The sequence below is a fragment of the Chroicocephalus ridibundus genome, chromosome 15 (assembly GCF_963924245.1).
Source record: "Chroicocephalus ridibundus chromosome 15, bChrRid1.1, whole genome shotgun sequence".
NCBI lineage: Eukaryota > Metazoa > Chordata > Aves > Charadriiformes > Laridae > Chroicocephalus > Chroicocephalus ridibundus.
In genome coordinates, this window is record NC_086298.1 from 12,937,173 (window position 1) to 12,959,076 (window position 21,904).

The 21,904-nt window shown below is 49.7% G+C and overlaps 1 protein-coding gene across 5 annotated transcripts in view; it reads right to left on the bottom strand.

The window, feature by feature from the left end:
• Window positions 1–7,673: 7,673 nt before the first annotated feature.
• FUBP3 (far upstream element binding protein 3) overlaps window positions 7,674–21,904 on the bottom strand; it is a 40,337-nt gene continuing 26,106 nt past the window's right edge. For 4 of the 5 annotated variants that reach the window (XM_063353043.1, XM_063353040.1, XM_063353042.1 and 1 more), the window contains 7 exons: window positions 21,285–21,426; window positions 16,376–16,536; window positions 15,460–15,533; window positions 14,877–14,953; window positions 10,721–10,792; window positions 9,877–10,004; window positions 7,674–8,788 (listed from right to left, as the gene is read on the bottom strand). In XM_063353043.1, the coding sequence (XP_063209113.1) occupies window positions 8,780–8,788; window positions 9,877–10,004; window positions 10,721–10,792; window positions 14,877–14,953; window positions 15,460–15,533; window positions 16,376–16,536; window positions 21,285–21,426 (663 nt within the window). In that variant the 3' untranslated portion in view covers window positions 7,674–8,779. The remainder of the gene's footprint in view (window positions 8,789–9,876; window positions 10,005–10,720; window positions 10,793–14,876; window positions 14,954–15,459; window positions 15,534–16,375; window positions 16,537–21,284; window positions 21,427–21,904) is intronic. The other variant, XM_063353041.1, reaches the window with a different exon arrangement.

Below are 21,904 nucleotides of genomic sequence, written 5' to 3' on the forward strand. Positions count from 1 at the left end.
AGAAATAATGTCAGGCAGAAGAAAAGTGGAGCAAATCAATCTTTCATGGTCTTTTTGAGACCAATTTGACATCCATGGACTCTTCTTTTCTTTCACAGCCTACAAGGGGATGGTCAGGATCTGGACAAGGTTGGGGTCTGATGAGGGGAGACATGGGATCATAATGCAGCAAAGAGAGAAAAGAAAAGCAAAACAAGAAAAGATTGCAGGGATGGGGTGATGGAGGAAAAATGAGGGTGAATGACAGTGCAAGAAAGGAGATTAGAGCCCAGCAGCTGCTTTTTGGGGGGCGGGGGGGAGGGGGGAGCTCTCTCCCCTCTTCCAGCCCTTCGCATGAATAGGATTTGAACAGAGCGGAGATTGATTTATAGTTATTGCAGTTGAACATTTATTGCTCTTAAAGAGTGGCGGGGAGAAAAGAGAGAAAAGGGGTTTGAAAAGCTCCTTTCTGTATTAAAGAGGTATCAAATGAAGACTGCTGAGATAATATACAGTGGCCAATGGGAATTTGATTTGCTTTAAAATTTAACTCTTGTGGGGCCGCCGCTGAGGGACGCGCCGGGGCCGGAGCCGCCGCTGCCCCGGGCCGCTGGCAGCCGGGATTCGCTTCTTCTCACCCTGCGAACTGCCCGGCGTTACCGCAAGGAATCTCCGGGCGGCTCCGGTGCGCGGCGGGGGAACGGCTACAGCCGATAAATTATTATTATTTCTTCGTTATTACGATTTATTTTTTTTTTTCTGTAAGGGGGGGTGAAGGCAGACGGGATGCGGAGCTACGAAATAACCGGTGCAGGGAAGAGCCCTTTTCGGAGCTGAGTTTTCCTGCTCTAAAACCGGAGGTTTCTCCTCCCCGGCAGCAGAAACGCGATCGCAGCCGAGTCCCCCCGGGCGCAGAAAGGAGCCCATTGTTCAATGGGGAGAAATACATTTTTAGCGGTGATTGAAAGGTCCCCTCTCGTTTGAACTCTAGAAGAAAGTCCCCTGGCAGGGAAGAGCATCCCCCTCCCTCTGCCCCAACATCTGTTTGGAGCAATCCAGGCTCTAGGGCAGAGCCGGGCTCTGCCCCCTCCCAAAGTAATTAAAAAGATATTAGTTGAGCTGAGAAAAGTCCAGCGCAGCCCCTGATCCGGGGTGGTGGGGGTGTCTCACTAAAGACGTTTTTGGATTTGCCAGCGCTAACAGAAGGCGAAGGGACACCAGGAGTGCGAGTTGAAAAGCCCCCCGTCCCCGGCCGCCCCGCGAAGCCCTGCCCGCTGCCCGGAGCCCTGGTGCGCGGGGCCGGCGCGGCGCGGAGCGGCCGACCCCATCCCCTGCCCCGTGCGCCCCGCCGAGCGCCGGGGGACGGGGGGCGGCGGCGGGAGCCGGGCTGGGAGCCGAGGCGGTCAGGTGCTGCGGCCGCGTCCCCCGCACCTCCCCGGGCTGCAAATGCCCCGACAGCCGGAGGGAAGGAGTGCGGCAGGAGGGATCACTGCACCCCTGCGGGCGCTGGGGGAACCGGGGCAGGAGGGATCATTGCACCCCTGCGGCTGCCGCAGGAGCCAGGCGCCTCCGAAGTTGCTAAATGTGTCATTTATTAAAGCATTCAGGGGGCTTTTCTTTGGCGTTTGCTTGCAAACTCACAAAGGCCGAGCTGCTGTTTGGGGGTCTTTTCTGATGGAAAAAGGGCTCGGAGACCCCCGGCACAAAAGAAATCCTGGCAGTGCTTTCAATGGCCAGGACTCAATGAGGGGGACCCTGTGCGCAGCGGGCGGGGGCGAGGGGCCGCCCGGTGCTGCCTGAAAGGCAGGCCTGAATGTAATGGGGAGATCTGCGTTTATTTGTTGGGATCACATTTAATTAGCTTAGTACAACCCTTGAAAGACAAAGGGACCTCAATCTGGATCCAATCTGAAGCTCGTTTGGAGAGCGAGGGCTCCTGGAAAAGTCAAAAGAGAGAAAGGAGAAAGAAAGGGGAGGCTGGGAGAGAAAGGGGCTGGGGGCCCAGCCAGGTGACTGGCACGCGTGAAACAAGGGGGCCTTTTGGGCACAAGGCAGGGCTCAAAAGGGAGGGAGGAAAATAGCCTCTTCCTCAGGTTTTACCTACTTAAACCCCCTGAAGGGGCCGGAGCTGAAAAGCCTCAATAGGGTCTAAGGAGGCTGCAAAGCAAACAGCAGCGCTGGAGAGGGGGCTCCGGCCCCGCTGCCGCAGCAGTTGGCAGCACTCGGTTATGGGAATGTGCCCAAATGTTACCTGCGCCCGGAACGCTCCCACCGCCGCTGCCACGGAGCAGGAGGTGCGGGGGGATGAGGGGATGCTGGTCCCCATGTCCCCCCACGTAGGGTGAACCCCCCGCCATGCACCTCCACCCATCCCTCTGGGGCCCGTGCTTCACCCCTGCCCCATCGCTTGGGGTGCTTCATCATGTGCCGATGGGGCCACAGGTGGCCAGGGGCACCGAGGGAGGGTCCCATGGGTGCACCACTTACTCTGGGGCAGCACCCAGTGTCCCCCATCCCTGTGCCGACACAGGGCACACACGGGTGGGTGGCACAGAGGGTGCGCTGCCACCTCCCCAGTGGCACAAAGGAGGAGAGCGGCGGTCCCCGAGGTGCCACATCCACAGGATGGAGCTGAACGGACCCTCGTCTCCTTCTCAACCACACGCTGCCTGTCTGTCCCTGCCGTCCTCCGGCAGGGACTGGAGCAGTGGGGAGGGTTCGGGGTGCCCTGGGGCGGCGCTGGCCCCTCAGCAGGTGCCTGGCAGCTCCGGGCACGGGGGGTTTGGTGCGGTGAAGCCGTGACCCTCCTGGCGAGTGCTCCGGTGCTGAGCACTGCAGCCCCTCCGAACCAGGCGGGCTGATTGCTCTGCTCGGAAAAGGAGCTTTAGGGCATTATTTGCCTCCATTTCACTCTGTGGGAGGCCGCGGAGCCCAGCAGAGATGCTGAGTGCTCTCCCCTCCACTCTCACTCGCTTTCTTGGGTTTTTTTTCCCCTCCTTCCTTTTTTTTTTTAAGTAGTATTTCCAGGATTATTTTGGTGAGGGGGTCACGTCGCACAAAAACAAACAAAAGAGGAAATAAAAAAAATCCCCTTCCCACCTGTGTCTGACTGCTTGGTGGGGCTCAGGCAGTCTTGAAATGAAACGTGATTGTGGCAAATCACGGCAGTAACTCCTCGGCCGCCTCCGCGGTGCTGCAGCCCGGTGAGCGGAGCTGGTGGCATGGGACGGCTGGATGCCAGCGCCTGCCGAGGCAGCCCCGGCACTGCGGGCCCTCATCGAGCTGCTGGGAAACACTGGAAGGGTGTATGAGAGGGTGTATGTGAGCCCCGTCGCTGGCCCCTGCCCCTCTCTCTGCTCCCCACGGGGGTTGGGATGGCGCCACGCTCTCCGTGCCACTCCAGCGGTTCCGTACCCACGGTCTGGCTGCAATGCGGGGGCTGCAGGAGCCGGCATTGGGAGGTGGCAGCTAAAGGCAGGCAGGACCAGGGTCCAAGGTGTCCAGCCCAGCCTCCTTGGACTGTGGCCGGGCAGCATCCCCAGGGCCAGGGACAAGGGCAGGGACGAGCCCAGGAGGAGGCGGAGGTCAGGGATGGGTGCTGGGAGCAGGGATGCTCTGCAGACAGGTGACCCCGGCCGCGGGGACAGGCGGGAGAGATGAGCCCTCCCGTGGCTCCTGCCCTTTGCCGGCCCTATTCTCTCCAAAACAAACAGAGCAGCAGCCTCGGCCTCCCCGTGCAGTGACTCCGCGGCGACGAGGTTTAATATTCCCCAGTGAATGGCCGAAACAAGGAGCCCCGCCGGTCGGTGCGGCTCGCCGGGGCATGGCCACCGGTGAGTGACGGTTCGCACAAAGGGAAGGGACCGTCTAATCCCCCCAGACCGCGGCACCTGCACCCCGGCCCGGCCAGGATTAAAGGGGAGCAAGCCGGCCTCTGCGAAGATCAGAGGCGTCTTTATAGTGGCCTTGAAATAGGATTTCCTCAAGTGATAAGGGGCAGAGCAGGAAGATAATCTGGGGGGATTGTTGGTACCTGCCCCCACGGTCAACTCCAGAGATGCTCCTTTGGGTCACCTGCCTCAAACCAGGTGCCCCAGACCCGGAGGGAGGTGACAGGGGGGATCTGGGCATCCCGATCCCCTCGTCCCAGGGACGGATGGTCCCTCCCCGCCATCCCCCTTCACCTCCCGCCGAGGTCACGTCGAGACAAGGATGGGGCTCAGTGACCGCCCCCTCGCTGTCCTCGGCCCCGGGGGCTCTGTCCCCTCTCGCCAACCGACCGGGGAGCTGTGGCTGTTTCAACTCATCCTCACCTCACCCAGGTCCAGCGTCCCTCCTGTAAGCAGTTCCCCAGTGCCCGGTTTCTGCCGATTCCCAGCACAAAAAGTTGTGGAAAATTCCCTTTGTGTCTTTTCCAGCAGAAACGCCCAGTCTGTGACGGGCACCCTGCACCGCTGCCACTCACAAATCCAGGGAAAAACCCTCCAAACCAGCCAAAGGAAGGCTAAACAGTTCCTTATAAGAATAAAACACCCATGTGCTGCTTGACAGGATACACCGACACCTTTATCTGCACAGGAACAACCTGTCGCCGTGAGATCCCGATTCCTCGCCCCGCGCCACAACCCTGCAAGCACCAACAGCCCCTGAACCCCCGCCGAGAGCGAGACAGACCACGGCGGGGTTTGCAGGAGCAGCAGAGACCTCACGAGCATCCCCATTGTGTCAAAAAGCTTCATGTTAAAGACCACGAGCTCTCCCTCCAGCCACGCCACCCGTCACCCACCCAGCTTACTGTAAATATACTGTTGCTCTAATGCAATTAAATATTTAATACTTGGGGAAGGAAAAAAAAAAGAAAGTCCCATGCCTGCTTGTCTCTTTCAATAAGCATTTTGGTTTAACTCGCAATGTCCATAATGTAGTTCGTTCTCAAATCATGCAAAATTAAAGAAAGTATTTTAGACGATCTTAAAGTCTCCCCTCTGCTCTCAAAATAGCCCTTGCCTGCTGAGGCACACCCAGTATAGCGCACGGGAGAGCATCGGGGTCATCGCCAACCCGACGCGATGCCGTCGTGACGTGCTTTTTCAGGCTGCTGCTCCGAAATAGTTTGCAGAAGGACCGCAATGAACTTCTGCTTAGAAATAAGTCCCTGTGCTCAAAGGGCAGGGCAGTGGGCACAGCCCGGGTGACCCACGGGACACGGGGCCGAGGCGCCCACGTCCCCCCATGAAAGATGCGCTGCTGAATGGAACCGTGATGGATTCATGCCAGGGATGACGAAGCCATCGTGTGCCTGAGCTGAGGCCTTGGGAAAGGAATCGTGCTTGAAGGAAGGAACGTGATTTGTAGAGGACAAGAAAGAGCAGGAGCCGGGGACATCCTGCCAGGGCACCCGCCAGGGCACGCCCCTGGGATGGCCTTTAATTCCGGGTCCTCCATCCCCAAACCCCTCACTCCAGAGGGAGAGCGTTCCCCAAACTGAAGGTCTCCTCCCGGGAGCTCCTCGCTGTTCCCTGGGATTGACAGCCGGGGCACGGCCCATGCCGGTCGCTGGTCCCCCGCGAGGAGGAAAAGGCTGCGCCATCCCTGCTGCCATTCACAGACCCCAAAAGCGACCCATGTGCCGGCTCCTATGCGGCACCTTGGGGACTTGCCCTGCTCCTTGCAGCATCCAGTTTCTGCCCAAGGGGCAGACAAACCTGCCTGTTTTTGTCAAAACCTGGCGCAGTCCGTGCTTAATCTACTTTATTTGGGGATTAAAGTTGCCCAGCGCTGCGCAGGAGGCTCGGTTCCTCTCTTGGAGACCACAGGCTTCGCTTGAAGGCCCCACGGCGGCCTCTGGGCTGTACAACGGAGGCGGGAGGAGCTGCCTGCAGAGCCCAGGGCGAGACAGCGGGTGCCCTGGGGTGGGACTGACCATCCCACCAGGAGCCCTGGACAGCCGGGGACCAGGACAGCGGCGGGGCCGGAGGAACGTGGAGGTGCCAAGGCGTCTCCTCGCCTCCCACCCTGCCCCTCCGCAGCCCATCGCGGACTCACAGCAGAAAGAAGTTTAATGGCTGCGGTCCCTCCGCCCCGGGCAGGCAGCAATAATGGAAAACAAATTGCTGAACTTGGGAACGTTTTCAAGCACTTTAGCCTTGCAGGACACCAGACTGCTGATGAAAACCCAGCTTTGCAGGCACCATCTTAATGACAGGCCAAATTTCAAAGGCTTGCAAACTATTTCTTTTGCTGCCCCACCCCCTCAATAAAAGGTTGCATCAGAAAGAGATATTTCCATAATTTATAGTACGGGTATTTCACTGGGGAGACTCACTAATCTGTACTTACAGATACATTTAAGAAAATGCATCCTCCCACAATCCTGTGCCATTTACGACTATTGGCACAATCTGTAATACTCAGTCTTCAATTAAGGGACACCTTAGGGTTCATTATCACACAATTGCTCCCTGTGAACCATGCCAAATGCTGTTTTGGCACAGAGCTTGGAAGATGAATTAGAAGGAAGTCTTCTCGGTAATGCCCGCTCCCAATTCCCATCAGCAGCCTTTATGCCCTCCTCCAGCCATTTTTTCCCCCCTCTCCCCTCTTTCCAAGTGGCTTTTACTATCCCATCTTTCACTGTCTCTCTTGATTCTCTGGAGGTATATTTAGAGATGCTACATCTCCTTTTCTTCCGGCTCTCAACATGCCTCCCGCTCCCTGCTCTGCAGATGGGATCTTCTTTCCTCCCTCCCTCCCCCCAGCCGTAACCCCTACAGCTGGCTGGGGGGCGGTGGATGGGGCTATTTTAGGTTGGAGGAGCACAAAACTCACATTTTTACAAGAAAGGGCTAGAGCTTTCCTCAAACTTGGCCTGGCTACAACTACAAGTTACTGCCCCGTAACATACCTAATAGATGAGAGCGGCCAGAGCCCCGTCCCCCTCCCTCCCTGCTCCAGCTGCCCCCATTGCGGGGAAACTCCTGGATGGATTCAGCCGCAAAGACAAAGTTGTGGAAGCGCAACAAGTTCCGAGTGTTAAAACCAAGGGCTGCCACCTCCTCGACAAGCAATAAAACATTTATACAGCTGTAGATGCGTGCCCTTCTGGCTTACAGAAAGCTTCCCTTTAATCAAACAGATCCTCCCGGCCCAAACAGCTTCAGTTACAGCACCTTATTGTGGGAATCCTCAGTGCCAAGAGACGCTTTGGCGCGACATCAATAGAGTTCCGCTAGAATTAAGGCTCGAGCTGCCTTCACCGATCACCCCGGACTCCTCCGGCGACACCGCGGGGGCAGGAAGGCGAGAGGACGCGGGGTCTGGGGGGACACGACTCGCTGCAAGGGAAGGGAGGGAGCGAAAACGGAGTAAACCAGACGGGAAATACTTCGCCCACAAGACACCTTGTGGAAATTTTATTATATAGAGTGTAAAATGTAACTGTCAGTCAAATAAAAAGAACACTTTTTTTTTTAAAACACCATGCTCGACATTATCCAATTGCGTTTCTTTATAGTTAGACATTTCAAGCATAAGGAAAAATAAGGAAAGAACCCAAGAACAGTAACTTCAGTACATTTCAAAACGGAATGTCCCGCAGGGCAATTAAAAATGCAAGAAAAAATAGCTTCAATTCCGTTTTTCCTTTAAAAATACACTGTTATCTGTACAAGAAACACTACAGTAAACATTGGAAATCATATTATCCCTTTTATTAAATCAAAATTATTTAGCGCATACTGTGGTTAATACTAGATTCATTTATTTCTCTAGGTAATTTGACAAATATTAGATAAGAAAATATTTAAAAGAAATGAAAAAGCAAAAAACACCTTGGAATTAAAAAATAGTTACTACCTTTTATATGGTTTTATGTTCCACAGTGTTTGTTAAAGGTACTAATAGCAGATTCATTTTAATATTAAAAATAACAGTATTTATATTTCTGAGAGCATAGAGGAAAGTTTTTTTTTCTTTTTTTTGTTTTGGTTTTTTTTTTTTAAACAAGCTTGGAGGTCTTAGATACATAAATGCAACTAGCAATGGAGACATGGAAAAATGTATCGCTAAAAAAATTAACACGTTTTTATATTACCCCTTTAGACTCTAGAAATTATACAAACCCTACAAAACGCCCCCCCGCCCATAACCTGCCTGACAGCAAAACAGTAACTGTCTCAATACAGAATTCACATAATTAATTACAATACATATCATAGTTCAGTTTTTTAAAAAATGCAATAAAATCAAAGACAGCCAAGATACAAGAAATTAGAAGTAAAACATTTAATGAATTTACATATTTAAGAATATTTAAATACTGTTTAAATTTTTTTTTTCTTTTTAGGATTTGTTACATACCACCTAAGACTTCCAAGCCACTCTTTCTGTTGCAACAGAAAAGATCGAAAAATTAAAAGGAAAAAAACACACAAAAAAGCGCCACATGTTGAAATGTCACAGCTCTGGGGTGCATTTTGGTGCCTGCAAATTCTCTGGCTTCTCTCCAAAAAGAATCCCGGAGTTTTTGTTTTGTTGTTTTTGTTTGTTTTTTTTTTTACAAATTTGGAAACAAAATTACCAGCATGTCCATAAGTTTAGTAACATTACTAATTGTTCCTGATTCTTAGAAAAGTTCAGTATAGATTATCCTACAACTAGTGTTTCACAAACAAACAGAAAAGTCTTCATCAAAATGTTGCAAATCTAGAAACCTCTGTTACAAAAAGGTTTGCTTCCACAATGATTCCAAGAGAAAAAAAAAAAAAAAAAAAAAAAGAAAAATTGCCACGAGGACCTTGTTCTACTGCTCCTAGAGAGAGAGGGGGAAAAAAAAGGTAAAGTTACTCGGCGGCATCAAATTCTGAGCGCTGTGCAGCCCTCCTCCCCCGTTCCAGCCGAGCAGCATCTATCCCTCAAACGACGCTTCCAGCCGCTATCGGAGAGCTCTCTGCCCTAACGCCTGCTGTCCCTCCGCTCTCCTTCCAGGAGTTCGTGCCTCTTATCGAACAAGATCTCTCTTCTCTGGAGGGCCAGACTTTGAGAGAGGAATGAAGAGAACTCCCTTTTATCGCCGCTTCTAGGTCACACTTGGCCAGCGCCCGCGGCAAGCGCCGGTTCCTGCGCCCGGCTCGACCTCGGTGGTGCCGGAGAGCGGCAGCGGGGAGGCTGCAGCTGCATCCAAGACCAGCTCCTGCTCCGAAGAGCCAGAGGAAAAACAGGATTCAGTGGGGAGAAGCGTCTGATCGCACAAAGGTGGATGTGTGCTCTGCATGGACTTTTTGCCAAATGCTAAGCCATTCGCTCCGCAAACCCAGCGCTCAGGAAAGCCCTGTGGGTACCATCAGGATAAATCCCACACAACCCTCCGGAGGTCTGAGTGACAGCTGAGGTGAGATTTTACTTGGCAGCTGGTTAATCCAAATTATTTTTCAACAGCTTCCCGCTCCCTTTCAGGACAGGGTGCTCCCTCCCCGGGCCAGCGCAGAGCTTCGGCCCTAGCACAAAGCTTACAGGAGAAAAGGCAAAGTCTGCACACACGGTCCTGGACCGTGCGACTGCCACGCCAGCCTGGCTCCATCATTCCTTTTACTTCCAATTCCCCACAGCCACAAAACAGCCTGGGGGTTATAAGGAAAGGCTGCCAGGAGAAACAAATAACCTCCCAGTTCTCTCCCCAAAAAACCCTCATCCTGTACAGGGAAGTAAGACTCTGGCATTGAAACACCACGACAGGGAGCAGCGAGAAATTTCTCACTTCTATGATCGCTTCCTCAGCCACAAAATATCTCTTTGCTTCTCCATGTGAACCCAAAGCAGAGCCCTCACACCACGGCAAGGCCATTGTACCCAGTTCCCCAAGGGAGAATGCAGCGGGACTCATGAGACGTGAATACACACCTGGCTGTGGGCCTGAGCCTGCCCTAGTGTCTGCCCGTAGTAGGCAGCCTGCTGTCTGTAATACTCTGCCCAAGCCATCGTGTAATCCGGCTGGGAACTTGCCTGAGAAGCAGCACTGGCAGCATGACCTGGAGAAAAAGAAGGGAAAAGGGGGAGATGAGCAGTTCAGTAAGACCAAGCCCAGGCTTAGGATCTCCTTTTGTAAAGCTTAAAGAAGAGCCAGCCCCCTTCCAACAGCTGCAGGCATCTGAAAGAGCAACACCGGCTATCTGCTCTTTGGATATGACACAACAAGCTTTGTGCTGGCTTGCAAGTGACAAGCCAACAGCAGCCAGAAAGCGTTACGAGACCATTCCTGCGGCTGCTGGGACAGTCTGACAGCCAGCACCCTTCATCCTCGGCCCACAGGCTCCAGCAGCACGGTGTCAAATGCAAATCCAGAAGTCGGCATCATGCGCTTCTTAACACAGTGGAGAAAGCCAGGCCCACGTTAATCCCCATGTGCAAGAGCTCTCCTACCCTCTCAACAACCCAGCGTTGGCTTTCTGCTTTTTGTTAGCATCCGTTCTTCTTGTGTGCTATGTTTCCGCAGGCAGGCCAACTGCCAGCGCGGGCACGAGGTCTACTGTGGTTCCATGGGAGCACCTCTCCCGAGGCACAACAGCACGACTTGAGAGCTTTCAGCGGGAGAACTACATGCACCATCACCAACAGGAGAGGACCAAAGGGGTTTTGTAGAGGACTGGAAGCTAATAATGGCAGGGGATGGAGACGCAAGTCATCGGATTAGAGTTAACTCTGTTTATAAGAGTTGATTCATCTCCAATAACCCTGTTTCACTCACTCTGTTTTTTGAAATACTCCTCCCATGCTTTGCTGTAATCGGGATGGCTGTTCTGCTGCTGGCTCTGTTGGCCTGTGCAAAGATGACAACAAGGGGCACGTCAATACGGAATAGGTGACAATTTCCAGCCAGTGACATCTACCTTTCCACTCGACAGGCCCTGGATCTACCTCAGTTGCCCAGACTTCACGCTTCAGCTTCCACCTTTCTACAATGTTGGGCGTCTTCAGTTCAGGGAAAGCTGAGGAAGAGCTCAAGTTCCTGATTTCCTCTCACGTGTGCCCTGCTAAAGGGCATTAAGCCAAGTCTCCCCGCCGCTGGAAGCCGCTCAAGCCAAAGCACATTGGCTGGGAGCTGCTCAGTTTGTGCATCAACCACCCTTGGCTCTCAGTCCACTCCCACCTAGCACAGGGATGGAGCCTTCAACCCCCTGACACAACTGACACCTGTCACCTCGACCACCAGCCATGGAGCTGCCAAGGAAATGACCAACCTTTGAGTCATCTCACTTGGTTTTCAGGTGTCTGCATCCTTCACTCGCACTCTCACCAGCAGAGCATGTCTGAAGGAGCCCCGGTGAGTGGTGTCTACCCGTACAACATGCCCACACATGAGCCTGCAGCGTACCATCTGCCCAGCACACAGCTCCGGGGCAGCCAAACTGCTGCTGGCTGCAGAGTCCTCAGGAGGGAGCTTCACAAGAAGTCTTCAGAGTCCTCGGAAGGGAGCCATGGGCCCTGCACAAAGCCCAGACAGCTCCACCTGCCCTCAGCACCACACCCCACACATCATCCAGGGGCATCCACGACACCCTCCTAATGGCCACGAGTGGCTCTGCGGCGTGGTCTGCAGACTCCCATCTGCACGGAGAGAGACCTTGCAGACCCCAAAACCTTATTCTTCACCTAGCACAGACTCCCCCTCTTTGAAACACTAAGACACCTTCAATCCAGCAGACCTAAGTGCTGTTGCAGGGGAGAGTCCAGCCAGCTGGGTGCAGAGGGGGGATGCCCGGCACCTCCCTTAGTCACAAAGAGCCTTCAGTGAGACACACGGCAAACAAAGAAAGCGGCAACTGGAAAACTGCAGAGAGAGACAGGCACAGCGAGAGCGTGAGCCACTACAGGCAGAGATGGCAGGCGAGGAGGAGATCCACGTGGAGGAGAGCCCTTCCCAGCCCATCCAACCGCCTGTGCTCCGTGTACCACGACGCCGGCCAAAGTGGGGCTTTGAAGTGGGGGGAAGGGGAATATAATACACTGCAAGTGTGAAGTGGGTGGAGGGAACAGGGCAGCAGTGTCCTGTCCAGGGGCATAAAAGCGGGTTAAAAGACTTGACCAACGCTACAAGTCAGGACCTTTTCTGGCAGAGGTCAAGGCTGCCTCAACTGTCCACCTGCTAATGCCAACAAAGGACCTCCTTCAATGCCTTTTCTTCTGGGAGAATTACAGTCCGCAGCAGGCTGAAAGGACACGCAGCTAAATGCATTTCACAGCAAAATGTTTCCCCAGCCAGTTAATTTATTTAAGATGGGGGAAGTAATTAAAATCTAAATACATGTGTAGGGGGTGGGGGTCTGCCCCTCCTCCCTCAAGGAGGGCACTCTCGAGCCTGTCCCTAGGAAGCCTGCTCAGAGAAGGACTCAGCCGGCCCTTTGACAGGGCTAGCAGAGCTGCGAACAAACAGACTGCAGCACTCGGGGAAGGGACCCTTCACAAGACTGTTTTCAAATTAAAACTTAAAGTGCAAAAGCAGGTATTTACCTAGTTTCCTATAATAATCCTCCCACGCCTTGGTGAACACCTGGCCTGACTGGGTGCCACTGTGATCTGCAGCAGGAGAAAGCAGTGACGGCTGCTTAAAGCACAGCATTATCTTGTCTGTCCTCTCTCCTTACCAAGACTGACTTCAGTGTGTCTGCCTACAAACAGGAACACGAAGGATCCTAAGTAGACATGGAACTAGAAAGCCAACATTTTCCATCAGGTTCAACAGCAGAAATCAAGTATCTGCCCCCAAAACACAGCCTTGTGGTATTACACTCATACAGGGGAAAGATAATGGCAAGGCAGGAGGCTTCACTGGTCTTGCGAGCCACCAGAAACTCGACAAACTCATTGCAAAGCAGTAATCACTGGAATACACACTGCACTACCAGTCATCAGGGGATTCAAAGGGTCTGTGCTTCTTATACTAGGCTCCAAAGCCAGGAGGTGTGAGCTTGAGAGATGACTATATGCTGCAGGAAGGGAGATTCTTTCCCCTCCCAGTGGCTGGTGGGCAGGGTAAGAGGATGTTTCAGGGAGGTGAGAAAGAAGATATGTTACTAAGGTGAGTTTTTGAAGGCATCTTGCAAGGCAAATGGCAATGCACACTTCATAAGCATTTATTCAAAGGCTTTATGGGAAGATAAAAATCACATTTTTTGTAGAGCTTTCCCTGCTGCACTGACTCCTCTGCTTCCCAAAGCTCAGGGAAGCACTGCGCTCTTGTGGGTGCACAGAAAAGGACTGGATTAAGTTTTTCCTATAAAACAAGCTAGTGGGAAAATACCCTTCTTCAGTACCATACCATTCCACTCCTGGACAAAAAAAAAAAAAAAAAAAGTCCTTCCAAGCCCACCATTGCATTTTGCCATCTTGAAAACAGAACAACTACTGACATTCTACAAGTCCCTAGAGCTCAAAGGAAAACTCACGATTTTTAGACTGTAATTGCTGAGGAGCAGGACTCTTCCAGAGGCATTTTTCCAAAGTGTAACACACACTTGCCATGCAGGGTTCCTAACGTCCTACTGTAGCACTCATTTTAGAAGTGCACTAAGTTAACAATGCAGCATTGAGGATTTCCAGATTTCACCCATGCACAATTCCATAAACACTAAAACGTGATTACTGTTAACAGGGAATCAAAAGTGCAATTGTAGGCATTGCTCCTCCAACGTTTCCTCTACCTCAGGCATCTCAAAGAGCAGGAATTTATACTGAAGTTAATAATCTACTTCATCACTAGATCAGCCTTTGCACTGAAAAGCACCTGTCATTAAGCCCCTTTAAAATTACACCCACCCCCCCACCCTTTTTGGTGCTTAGGTTTAGTTTTCACAAGACCAGGCCATTAAAAAATTTTTACTTCCTGAAAAATTGTGGTTGAAAAGCGTGTGTCGGACATTACTGACCATCACATGACCTTTGAGATTACCAAGCAGACTATGAATCTGCTCTCTTTAGGGCAAACCACTACTCTGGCTGCTGAAGACACAAGATAAGGCAGTTATACCAGCATTACCACTAGCTTTTACTGCTTCAGTCATTCTGAAAAGGGGGATGCCCCATTCCAACCTGACCAAACAGGGTTTTAGGAAGAAACAACACTTCAAACCTTGAAGAATAACAGCCAGCCTGACTCAGTGCTGGTGGCCTGAACTGGAAAGCGCAGCAGTAGGGGTGATCTGGGTTCAGTTTTTGAACTCATGACTAAAGGACATTATTTTTTTATTATTACTTACTTGAAAGCTGGTTATCCTGCTGGCCTCATTATGAGCATTTAGCACTGTGGAGGATGAGCAGTTCTCATCAACTCCAAAAAGGAGACAAGGGAACACTACTGCGGGCAGTGTGGATGAACCAAGATAGAAGCCCTGTCTATCCTTTCTTTCATTTTCTGCATCTCTTCCTAGTCTTTCCATTAGATTGGAAGTTGAAGAGTGAGAAGAGTTCATAAGGAACATTTAAAAAAGAAAATAAGCAAGAACTGATAAGGTCAAGAACAAAGGGATGGGAGGGCTCGCCATCAGACACAGCGTGCCTGTTGGTGGGAAGGGGAGCTGGCAAGTGCTTGACTGTGCCGAAGAGAGTCAGGCAGAAGCATTTTTGTTAGAGAGGAACAGACAGTGAGGACCAAGTTTCTACACAAAGAGAGCAGAAACAGGCAGTAAGCACTTAAGCACACAAAAAAGCATCACAGTTTTCAATGGACATCAGCTTATTCTGAGCTGAAACACCATAGCATGCCTCCACACATCTCTTCTGCTCAGGAAATTATTTTGCTGTTTTCACACAAGTGGTCTCACGGGTGAAGCTGTGTTTTGCAGGCACAAAGCAGCAATTGCAAAGGGAACACCAGCCCTTCTCCAGCCCAGGCCCTGGACACTTACTTGGGACTTGCTGTCCAGGCTGCTGCCACGTCTGGTAGGTACTGCCCCAACCTTGCGTCATGAACGCCTGAGGACCACTGCAGGGGACAAAAAGGCTTGCTGAAGTAGACAATAAAACAGTTAACAGGTCATATACATGTCACCGACATAAGCAAAATTGTTACTTATAGTCAGCAACTGCTGAGCAAACAGGTGAACACGGGAACAAAAGGAAGTGCTGTGTAGATGTGACTACTGACTGTTTTGATACTGGTCTGTTCATGAAGCCAAGATGAAGATACATCCTACTGAACTGCACTCCCTGTGATCTATGCAGATCAAGCTTCTTCCCATGCTCTCACTGCACTAGAGGCAGGAATTTTGGAGATGCCAACACCTACCTTATTTATAGTTTAATAGTTAAAGTCCTTCCTGCAGTCAAGCTTAAAGGTTTCATCTCACTTGCTTCCTGCTTCTGAATGCTCAATCTTCAAAAGGCTCCAGTTAAACATTACACCTTCAGGGCCCTCAACCCTCCTCCCAATGCTTTTATAGCTCCCAACCATTCCCCACAGCCCATCTGTGATGAGAAGGAGAAGCTTACTTTTGATGAGGCGTAGCGGGTGCTTGACTGAACGGACTTTGACCAAATCCTCCAGGTCCACCCATGCTGGTACCCTGTCACAGAATCCACAAATATTTAATGCCAGATCTAAGCACAGGGCGAAGGCAGCTAGTATGAGCAGTAAGAAAGGGCAGAAGACAGCCTGGGACACATTCCACTAAACCCCAGCACCTGAAGGAAGTGAATACTTCTCCAAGGATGAAGTTCTCAGGACTGTCAGCATGCTCCAGCAGCTCAGCTTCAAAAGCAACTCCGGTCAGCCCACAAAGGGGCTAAACAGGGCTCCAGCACAGTTGGAAGTTTTCCTTTGAATAGCTTGGATCCTGAGGTTGGTATCAAGCCTTCTCCTCTCAGGCAATTCAGCGTAAAAGGTTGCTTTTCAGCTTTACCATGCCCCAGTTCAGTATTTTCCATACTTTGTTTTACCCAAGTCTCCCCCTTCAGTAGTACTCCAGCTTGACATTATTAAGCCCCAATACCACAGCACTGCATTAAGTGGAAGATAAGAGTCATCCTGGGTTTACTGAAGCAAGGAGACGAGTGTTACTGTCAGTGTGATGATGCCAGGATTGTGTCACTCTTATGTACTGACACTATTGTCTTCCCTTTAAATAATCTCCTTTGACAGCCTTCTCATACCTTATTATTGCTGTTCTTCCCCCTCTGCACACTACCCATGATTACGTCAGCAAAGAGTCAGATCCCTTTTGGGACCACAGCAAAAATTGGTTCACTGGATGCTGGAGTTATCAAAGTACAAGACAGCTGCCAACAGGCAAGTGGTTTTGAAGCTAAATAATGTAATGCCATCCTGTAAGTCCAGGCCTACACATACCCAAGAATGAAACCACCACATCTGAAAGGACAGACCAAGATCAACAGAGACAGGACTTACACCAACTTTCTCATCTATGAGATGTCTAGCGAGTTCGATTTGCTGGGGAACTCCTCTGATTGTGAATATTCGTACACCAGGGTCTGTGTTCGGAGGCGGGTTTCTCTGGAGCTCAACATGGGCTCCTGACTGCTGATTTATGCTCTTGATGTTCTCACCACCTGAAGAAAAGAAAACCAAAGACATAAGACAACATTCAGAATCTTTTTCCATAAAAGCATAACAAAATCAGGCTCTGGTAATGGAATATAGATTCAATTACCATCTGTGTGCCTCAAGGGAGGTGGGCTGAGGATGGCAGCAGCACAAGAAACCACAGTACCTGAGCTCATGTTGCTCCTTTAAACTCCCTCATAAGCATGACCTGAAACCATGAGCTACTGCAATGTTCTTTCAGGTCATGGATAGTGCTGTTTTAAGAATACATAGTCCCCCTGTGTGCACATTGCTGGGCTCCCAACAAAATGCAGCATGACCGACATACACTTTGACAAATCAGATGCAAAAACTGTACTGACTGAATTCTTGTGTTAATTCACAGCTGTTCATAATCCTCAAGAAGAGGAAGTCACCTGCAATTGAAACATCTTTTTTCTTTCTTCCATAAGGCTTTTTTCTCTCCATCACTAGACATTTCATTCCACTAGCCACATACCTTGTAGCTTAAAAACAAAGCTTAAGCTTAAGCTTTCTCACAACCACGTGCTGTGCAATAGCTTATTCCCTTAAAGAAACCTCCGCTTAACACTTCCTATTCACTCCGCAGTGTACACATCCCACCACACAACTGCAGCAGTGCAGGATTCCAGGCAGTTTTCCACTATTTCAGAGTTAGTTGTGCATGCAGTGAACATAGCTGGCTGGTTTGCCATCTGGATACGCCAGAGCACAGGAATGCTTCAAGCAGGATGCAGCAGGGCCAGCCAAAGTGGATCTGGTTTCCTGAAGACCTGCTAGGTCCCAGTCTCTTAATGAAATTTGCTTAACAAAAGCCTCAGCCAATGTTACAATGGTTCAATTATTCTTTTGGAAGCTCACACAACTTACAGACTAGCTCCACTCAACTGGAGAAATTAGGGGGTGCAGGGAAGGAAGGGGTTTTACAACTTTTAAATCACAAACCAAGAATCACCAGCCAACAGGACATACAGCAAGCAGGAAAGAGTGCAGGAAACTAACTGGATATTTTTGTTTGGTTTCAATTAAAAAGAGTCTTCCAGAATATAACCTCCTCAATTTTGCTTGCATTTCCATCCCTATACATCCAGCACAACTTCAAAACAAACTGTGGACATTGCAGACACTTGTTCATTTCATTGTAATGGACTCATGACCTTTTTAACATTTTAAAGCCTTCTTGGGAAAGGGAGGAGGAAAAGTTGCCAAAGGGCAATTAACTCTTTCTAAATGAATTTTTGAAGATGCATTTAACAAAAGATAATCGTGTCACATCCCTGGGCAGACAACAGCAATTGTGCTGGGCAGCCAAAAGCCAAGCCACTTATTTTCAGTCAAGCACGGGAAAGCAGCAAGATGAAGTTTCAAAACCAAGAAGCTTTTTTTTATCTAACGCTTTTGTCTGATGCAGACTTATCTGAAGCTCTGCTTTTAACATATTGAGGTGAGATCTGAATCAACAGCCATTTCATCAGCTTCATGAGAACACAGGACCCTTGGATCATGAAGGGGTGGAAGAGCTTCTTTGCTGGGTGACAGAGGCATAACCACAGGTGCTACTTGAACAGCAGACTAGGTTTCTCCTTCCGAAAAGCGATTAAAAAAAATATCAAAGCTTTCTCAAAGCGCAAGCAAGGAGAATATACATTTGAAATAATTTCTCCATTTAGCATTCAGCACCAATCTGCTAGTTGCTGGGACTGTCTCCACATCAGCCCTCTCCTAGACCATACTGCAGGATCAAGTTAGTTGGCTCTCCGGGTTTGGCCAGGGGCTGCAAGCTCCTACTCCTGTACCAGGACTTGGTGCCCTTCTCCTTCCTTACCCTCCAGTCTGGTACATGCCAAAGCGCTCCCTCCCATCCAAGCGATCCCAATTCAGCCTCCGGAGCATGCAAATGAAGTGACGCAGTCAAATGATGCTGCACGGTGCCGGAAGGAGTTCATCTTCCCCCATAATGAGGAGACCCGCTCGGCACATGGTGGCTGTCTATAGACACATTCAGCAGCCCGCTCCATTCTTCAACCTGATGGGGGGCAGAAGTGATCCAAGATCCAAGAGTGGCCCCCCAGCTGGACGTGAAATCGTAAAGCAATTAATCAAACCTGCTAAAAGGCAGAGCTGACAAGAGCCAGGCCAGCCACGTTATCTGTCAATATTGCTGTATTTATCATGGAAATCCAGCGGGGGCCCAGAGAGGCTGCGGTTTGTTTCCAAGCACCACCAAACAGAGGAAGCGCTTGACATGTGTATGGCGCTCGTCTCCACCCTTCCTCGAGTCTTTCAGAAAAGAAAAGCTGCACCTACCCACCCTCTAGAAGAAAAAACTACACACATGATTTGCAGGGAGCCGAGCACTTCTTATCAGCTCATAAAGGCTCACACTCCCAAGCTGAGAAGTGGTGCCCAGGAGAAAAGGCTCCAGGATGCTCTATGAAATATGCTGCAGAAATTGAGCTGAGAAACTTCCCAGCTCCCTCTTTTCCCCTTTCTTGAGTGGTTACATGGAGCTAGAAGCACAGCAGCAGTTACCTGGCCACATCACATACACTACATACACCTGGAAGCCAAGATACCCATTGCTTGGGTACTAACCACGGAGACCGAGTTACACATGCCTAGAGGACTCGACCAGATTTTACAGACAAGGCTAGCAGACAAGCCCTATATCACGGGGGTGGGGGTGGGGAAGGCTCAAGAGCAAGCAAAAAAAACCCCAACCCTGAAAACTACTCAGAAACTAAAAGGGGGGAGCAAAGGTTTTACAATTGGTCACTGTTACAAAAAAAACCCCACTAACATCCTCCCTCTCCCCTACACTGCCCCACAGGCAGGGGGAGAGGAAATCAGAGAATCAGGTGTCTCGCACGAACATATGGTGAGTGTGGTACATCCACCCTGGTCCAGGCCCCAAAAGGCAATGCTACAGCCATCACTCACTTGACAAAAAATGAAGGCTGCAACAGACTAAGAGCACAGGCACTGTAAGAACACCGATTACAAGGTGGTATTACAAAGCTACAAGCACTCAAATCACCATACAACTAGTAATTAATCACTCCAGAAAGCTTCTGATCTGGCCGAGTAAGAATCCCTGTTTTGCTGTTGTGGAAACAAAGGTAAAAAGCTACCCTCCACCCCCACAGTGAGCCTGTGCCAGGCCTTGCACTTGAATGCTAGGACATCCAACTCCGCTACCTGCATTTATCTCTTCAGCACACAGTGCTCAGAGTCACAAATGCTCCACTTCAGTGCACTCCTGAACAATAAGTGACCTTTTCTGATCCTTTATTAAGGATGACTAATGGATACAGCAATAAAGTTTCATTATAATTTGATTTTTCCATACATATAACTCTCACTTGTGGGCTTAAAATTTGCTTTACTTGACCTTTTGCCCAACTGGACTGTTCAGTGAGATCAAGCACAACTGCCCTGCAATTTCTGCATAATGGGGAGAGCAGGTGTGTTTTCTCATTGAAAAAAGTTTTCAGGTTTGTGAACAGGTTTACAGCAAAGAAAAACATCTCAAAATAATTGCAGATACACCACTGACATGCCTGTGTCCCATATCTGTGTCCCTTGTCATGCAATAAGGCAGCAGTTCAGGTTGCCACAGGGGCCGGACACATGGAAAGGAACAAGTGAGATGCAGCAGGGTTGCGCAGAAGGGGAAAGAGGCCACAACACGTTTCATTGCAAGCTCACTCCTGTCCAACAGGTCGGCAGGAAACTAAATGTCACTGAAACATGGCACAATGCCCTCAGGTCTCTGGCTCCTTTAATGCTGTAGCTAATCTGTTCCTATTCTATCCACCTCAGCTCTGCTGAGGCTAAAAGCCAACTGTGATTACTTAAATACTAGTTAAGGCATATGTCATTCTTTCTGAAATAAGCAGATAGAAAAATTAAATACAACTCCTTTGACAGGTCAGTGTACTAACTCAGAAGCTCCGCAACAATTCAAAGCAATAGAACTCTTCCATTCCTGGCTCTAATTTAAGTACTGCCATTACCCAATGCGTAGCTCATGCTCTATGACAAATTGAGATTGCTGCCGACGCTCACAACTGTCTTGGGGGTGTACTGGTTTTTAAGAGGAAGGCCAGATGACTCCTTGCCCATCTCCCTAGCATGGAGAGATTCAACGGCTAAGGCAGCCAAGGGGCCTCCATGGCAGCAAACACACTCATGTGAGTGAGACGAGGTGTACCAGCCTGCTCTGCGACAGGCTCAGACACAGACAAATCCTGCTACTTCACTTTATTCATCAGACACTTCAGATATGTGGCTGGAAGCAGCTACTGTTATTACCACATTCAGAGACCTTCCATTTTATCACATGGCACTCAGAGAAATCCAGCATGATGAAATGACGGTTCTGCTTGTCCCTGATAAACTGTCCTTTAAACGAATTCTATATAAAAAGAATCCACAAATGAACCTGCCTTTTCTCAGCCAGCTGCTTGTTATAACAAGCTTACTTGACAGCTCTGCATGAAGAGTCTCTCTTACATATTGTGAACAAGGGCCTGGAGAGTACAATTATGAGTGAGAGCACCACAAAGAAGACAGCCGCAAGCTCTTATAGCTTATTCCTATGCTGCATTCACCGGCCACTAAATACCTGCAATTACAGAAAACTCCAAAGCTTCACTGTCAGGCAGCAAGAACGCAACCATCCCAAGAGAAAAAGATGGCAAGCTCTAGTATTTAGTGGCACCAGACTCACCTTTGCCTATAACGAGACCACACTTATCGGCTGGCACTGTGTAGGTTATTTCCTGCATCCCCCCAGGTGTTCCAACGCTCCAGTCCCCACGGCCACGACCTCTTCCTCGGGCGACAGCCAGATTTCCAAAGCCATCTCGTTCCTTGGAAGGCAAAAAATTTGTATCAGTTTTTTTTTTTCTGGCCCCAATGCACATTAAAAACAATATAAAGCAAGGTAAGTTAAATTGCATTACAATCAATGGCACTGAATTAAGATATTCTTGGACTTCAGTTTCATATTTGAGATTTTGAAGCACTTTAAAGAAATGCCAAGTAACATAGGTTATAGTTGTCTTGCTGACTCAGGAAGATATTTATATTTTTTAAATGCATGCCTTTGTATCTGCTGAAATAAACCTATAAACAAGCATCAACTACTAAAGGACTTTTAGTTTGCGATAGGGGCTTTTCTTAGAGCAACCAATAGATCTTGGCACTGACACACACAGAAGTTGCTTCCAAACCCTTTCTTTAAAGAATACTGGAACTACTCAGCTGAAATGCACATTTTCCAGAACTTCCAAAGGAAGCTTCTAAGTTCAAAGACAGTTAAAGGACATAACTATTTTGGACAGCTGA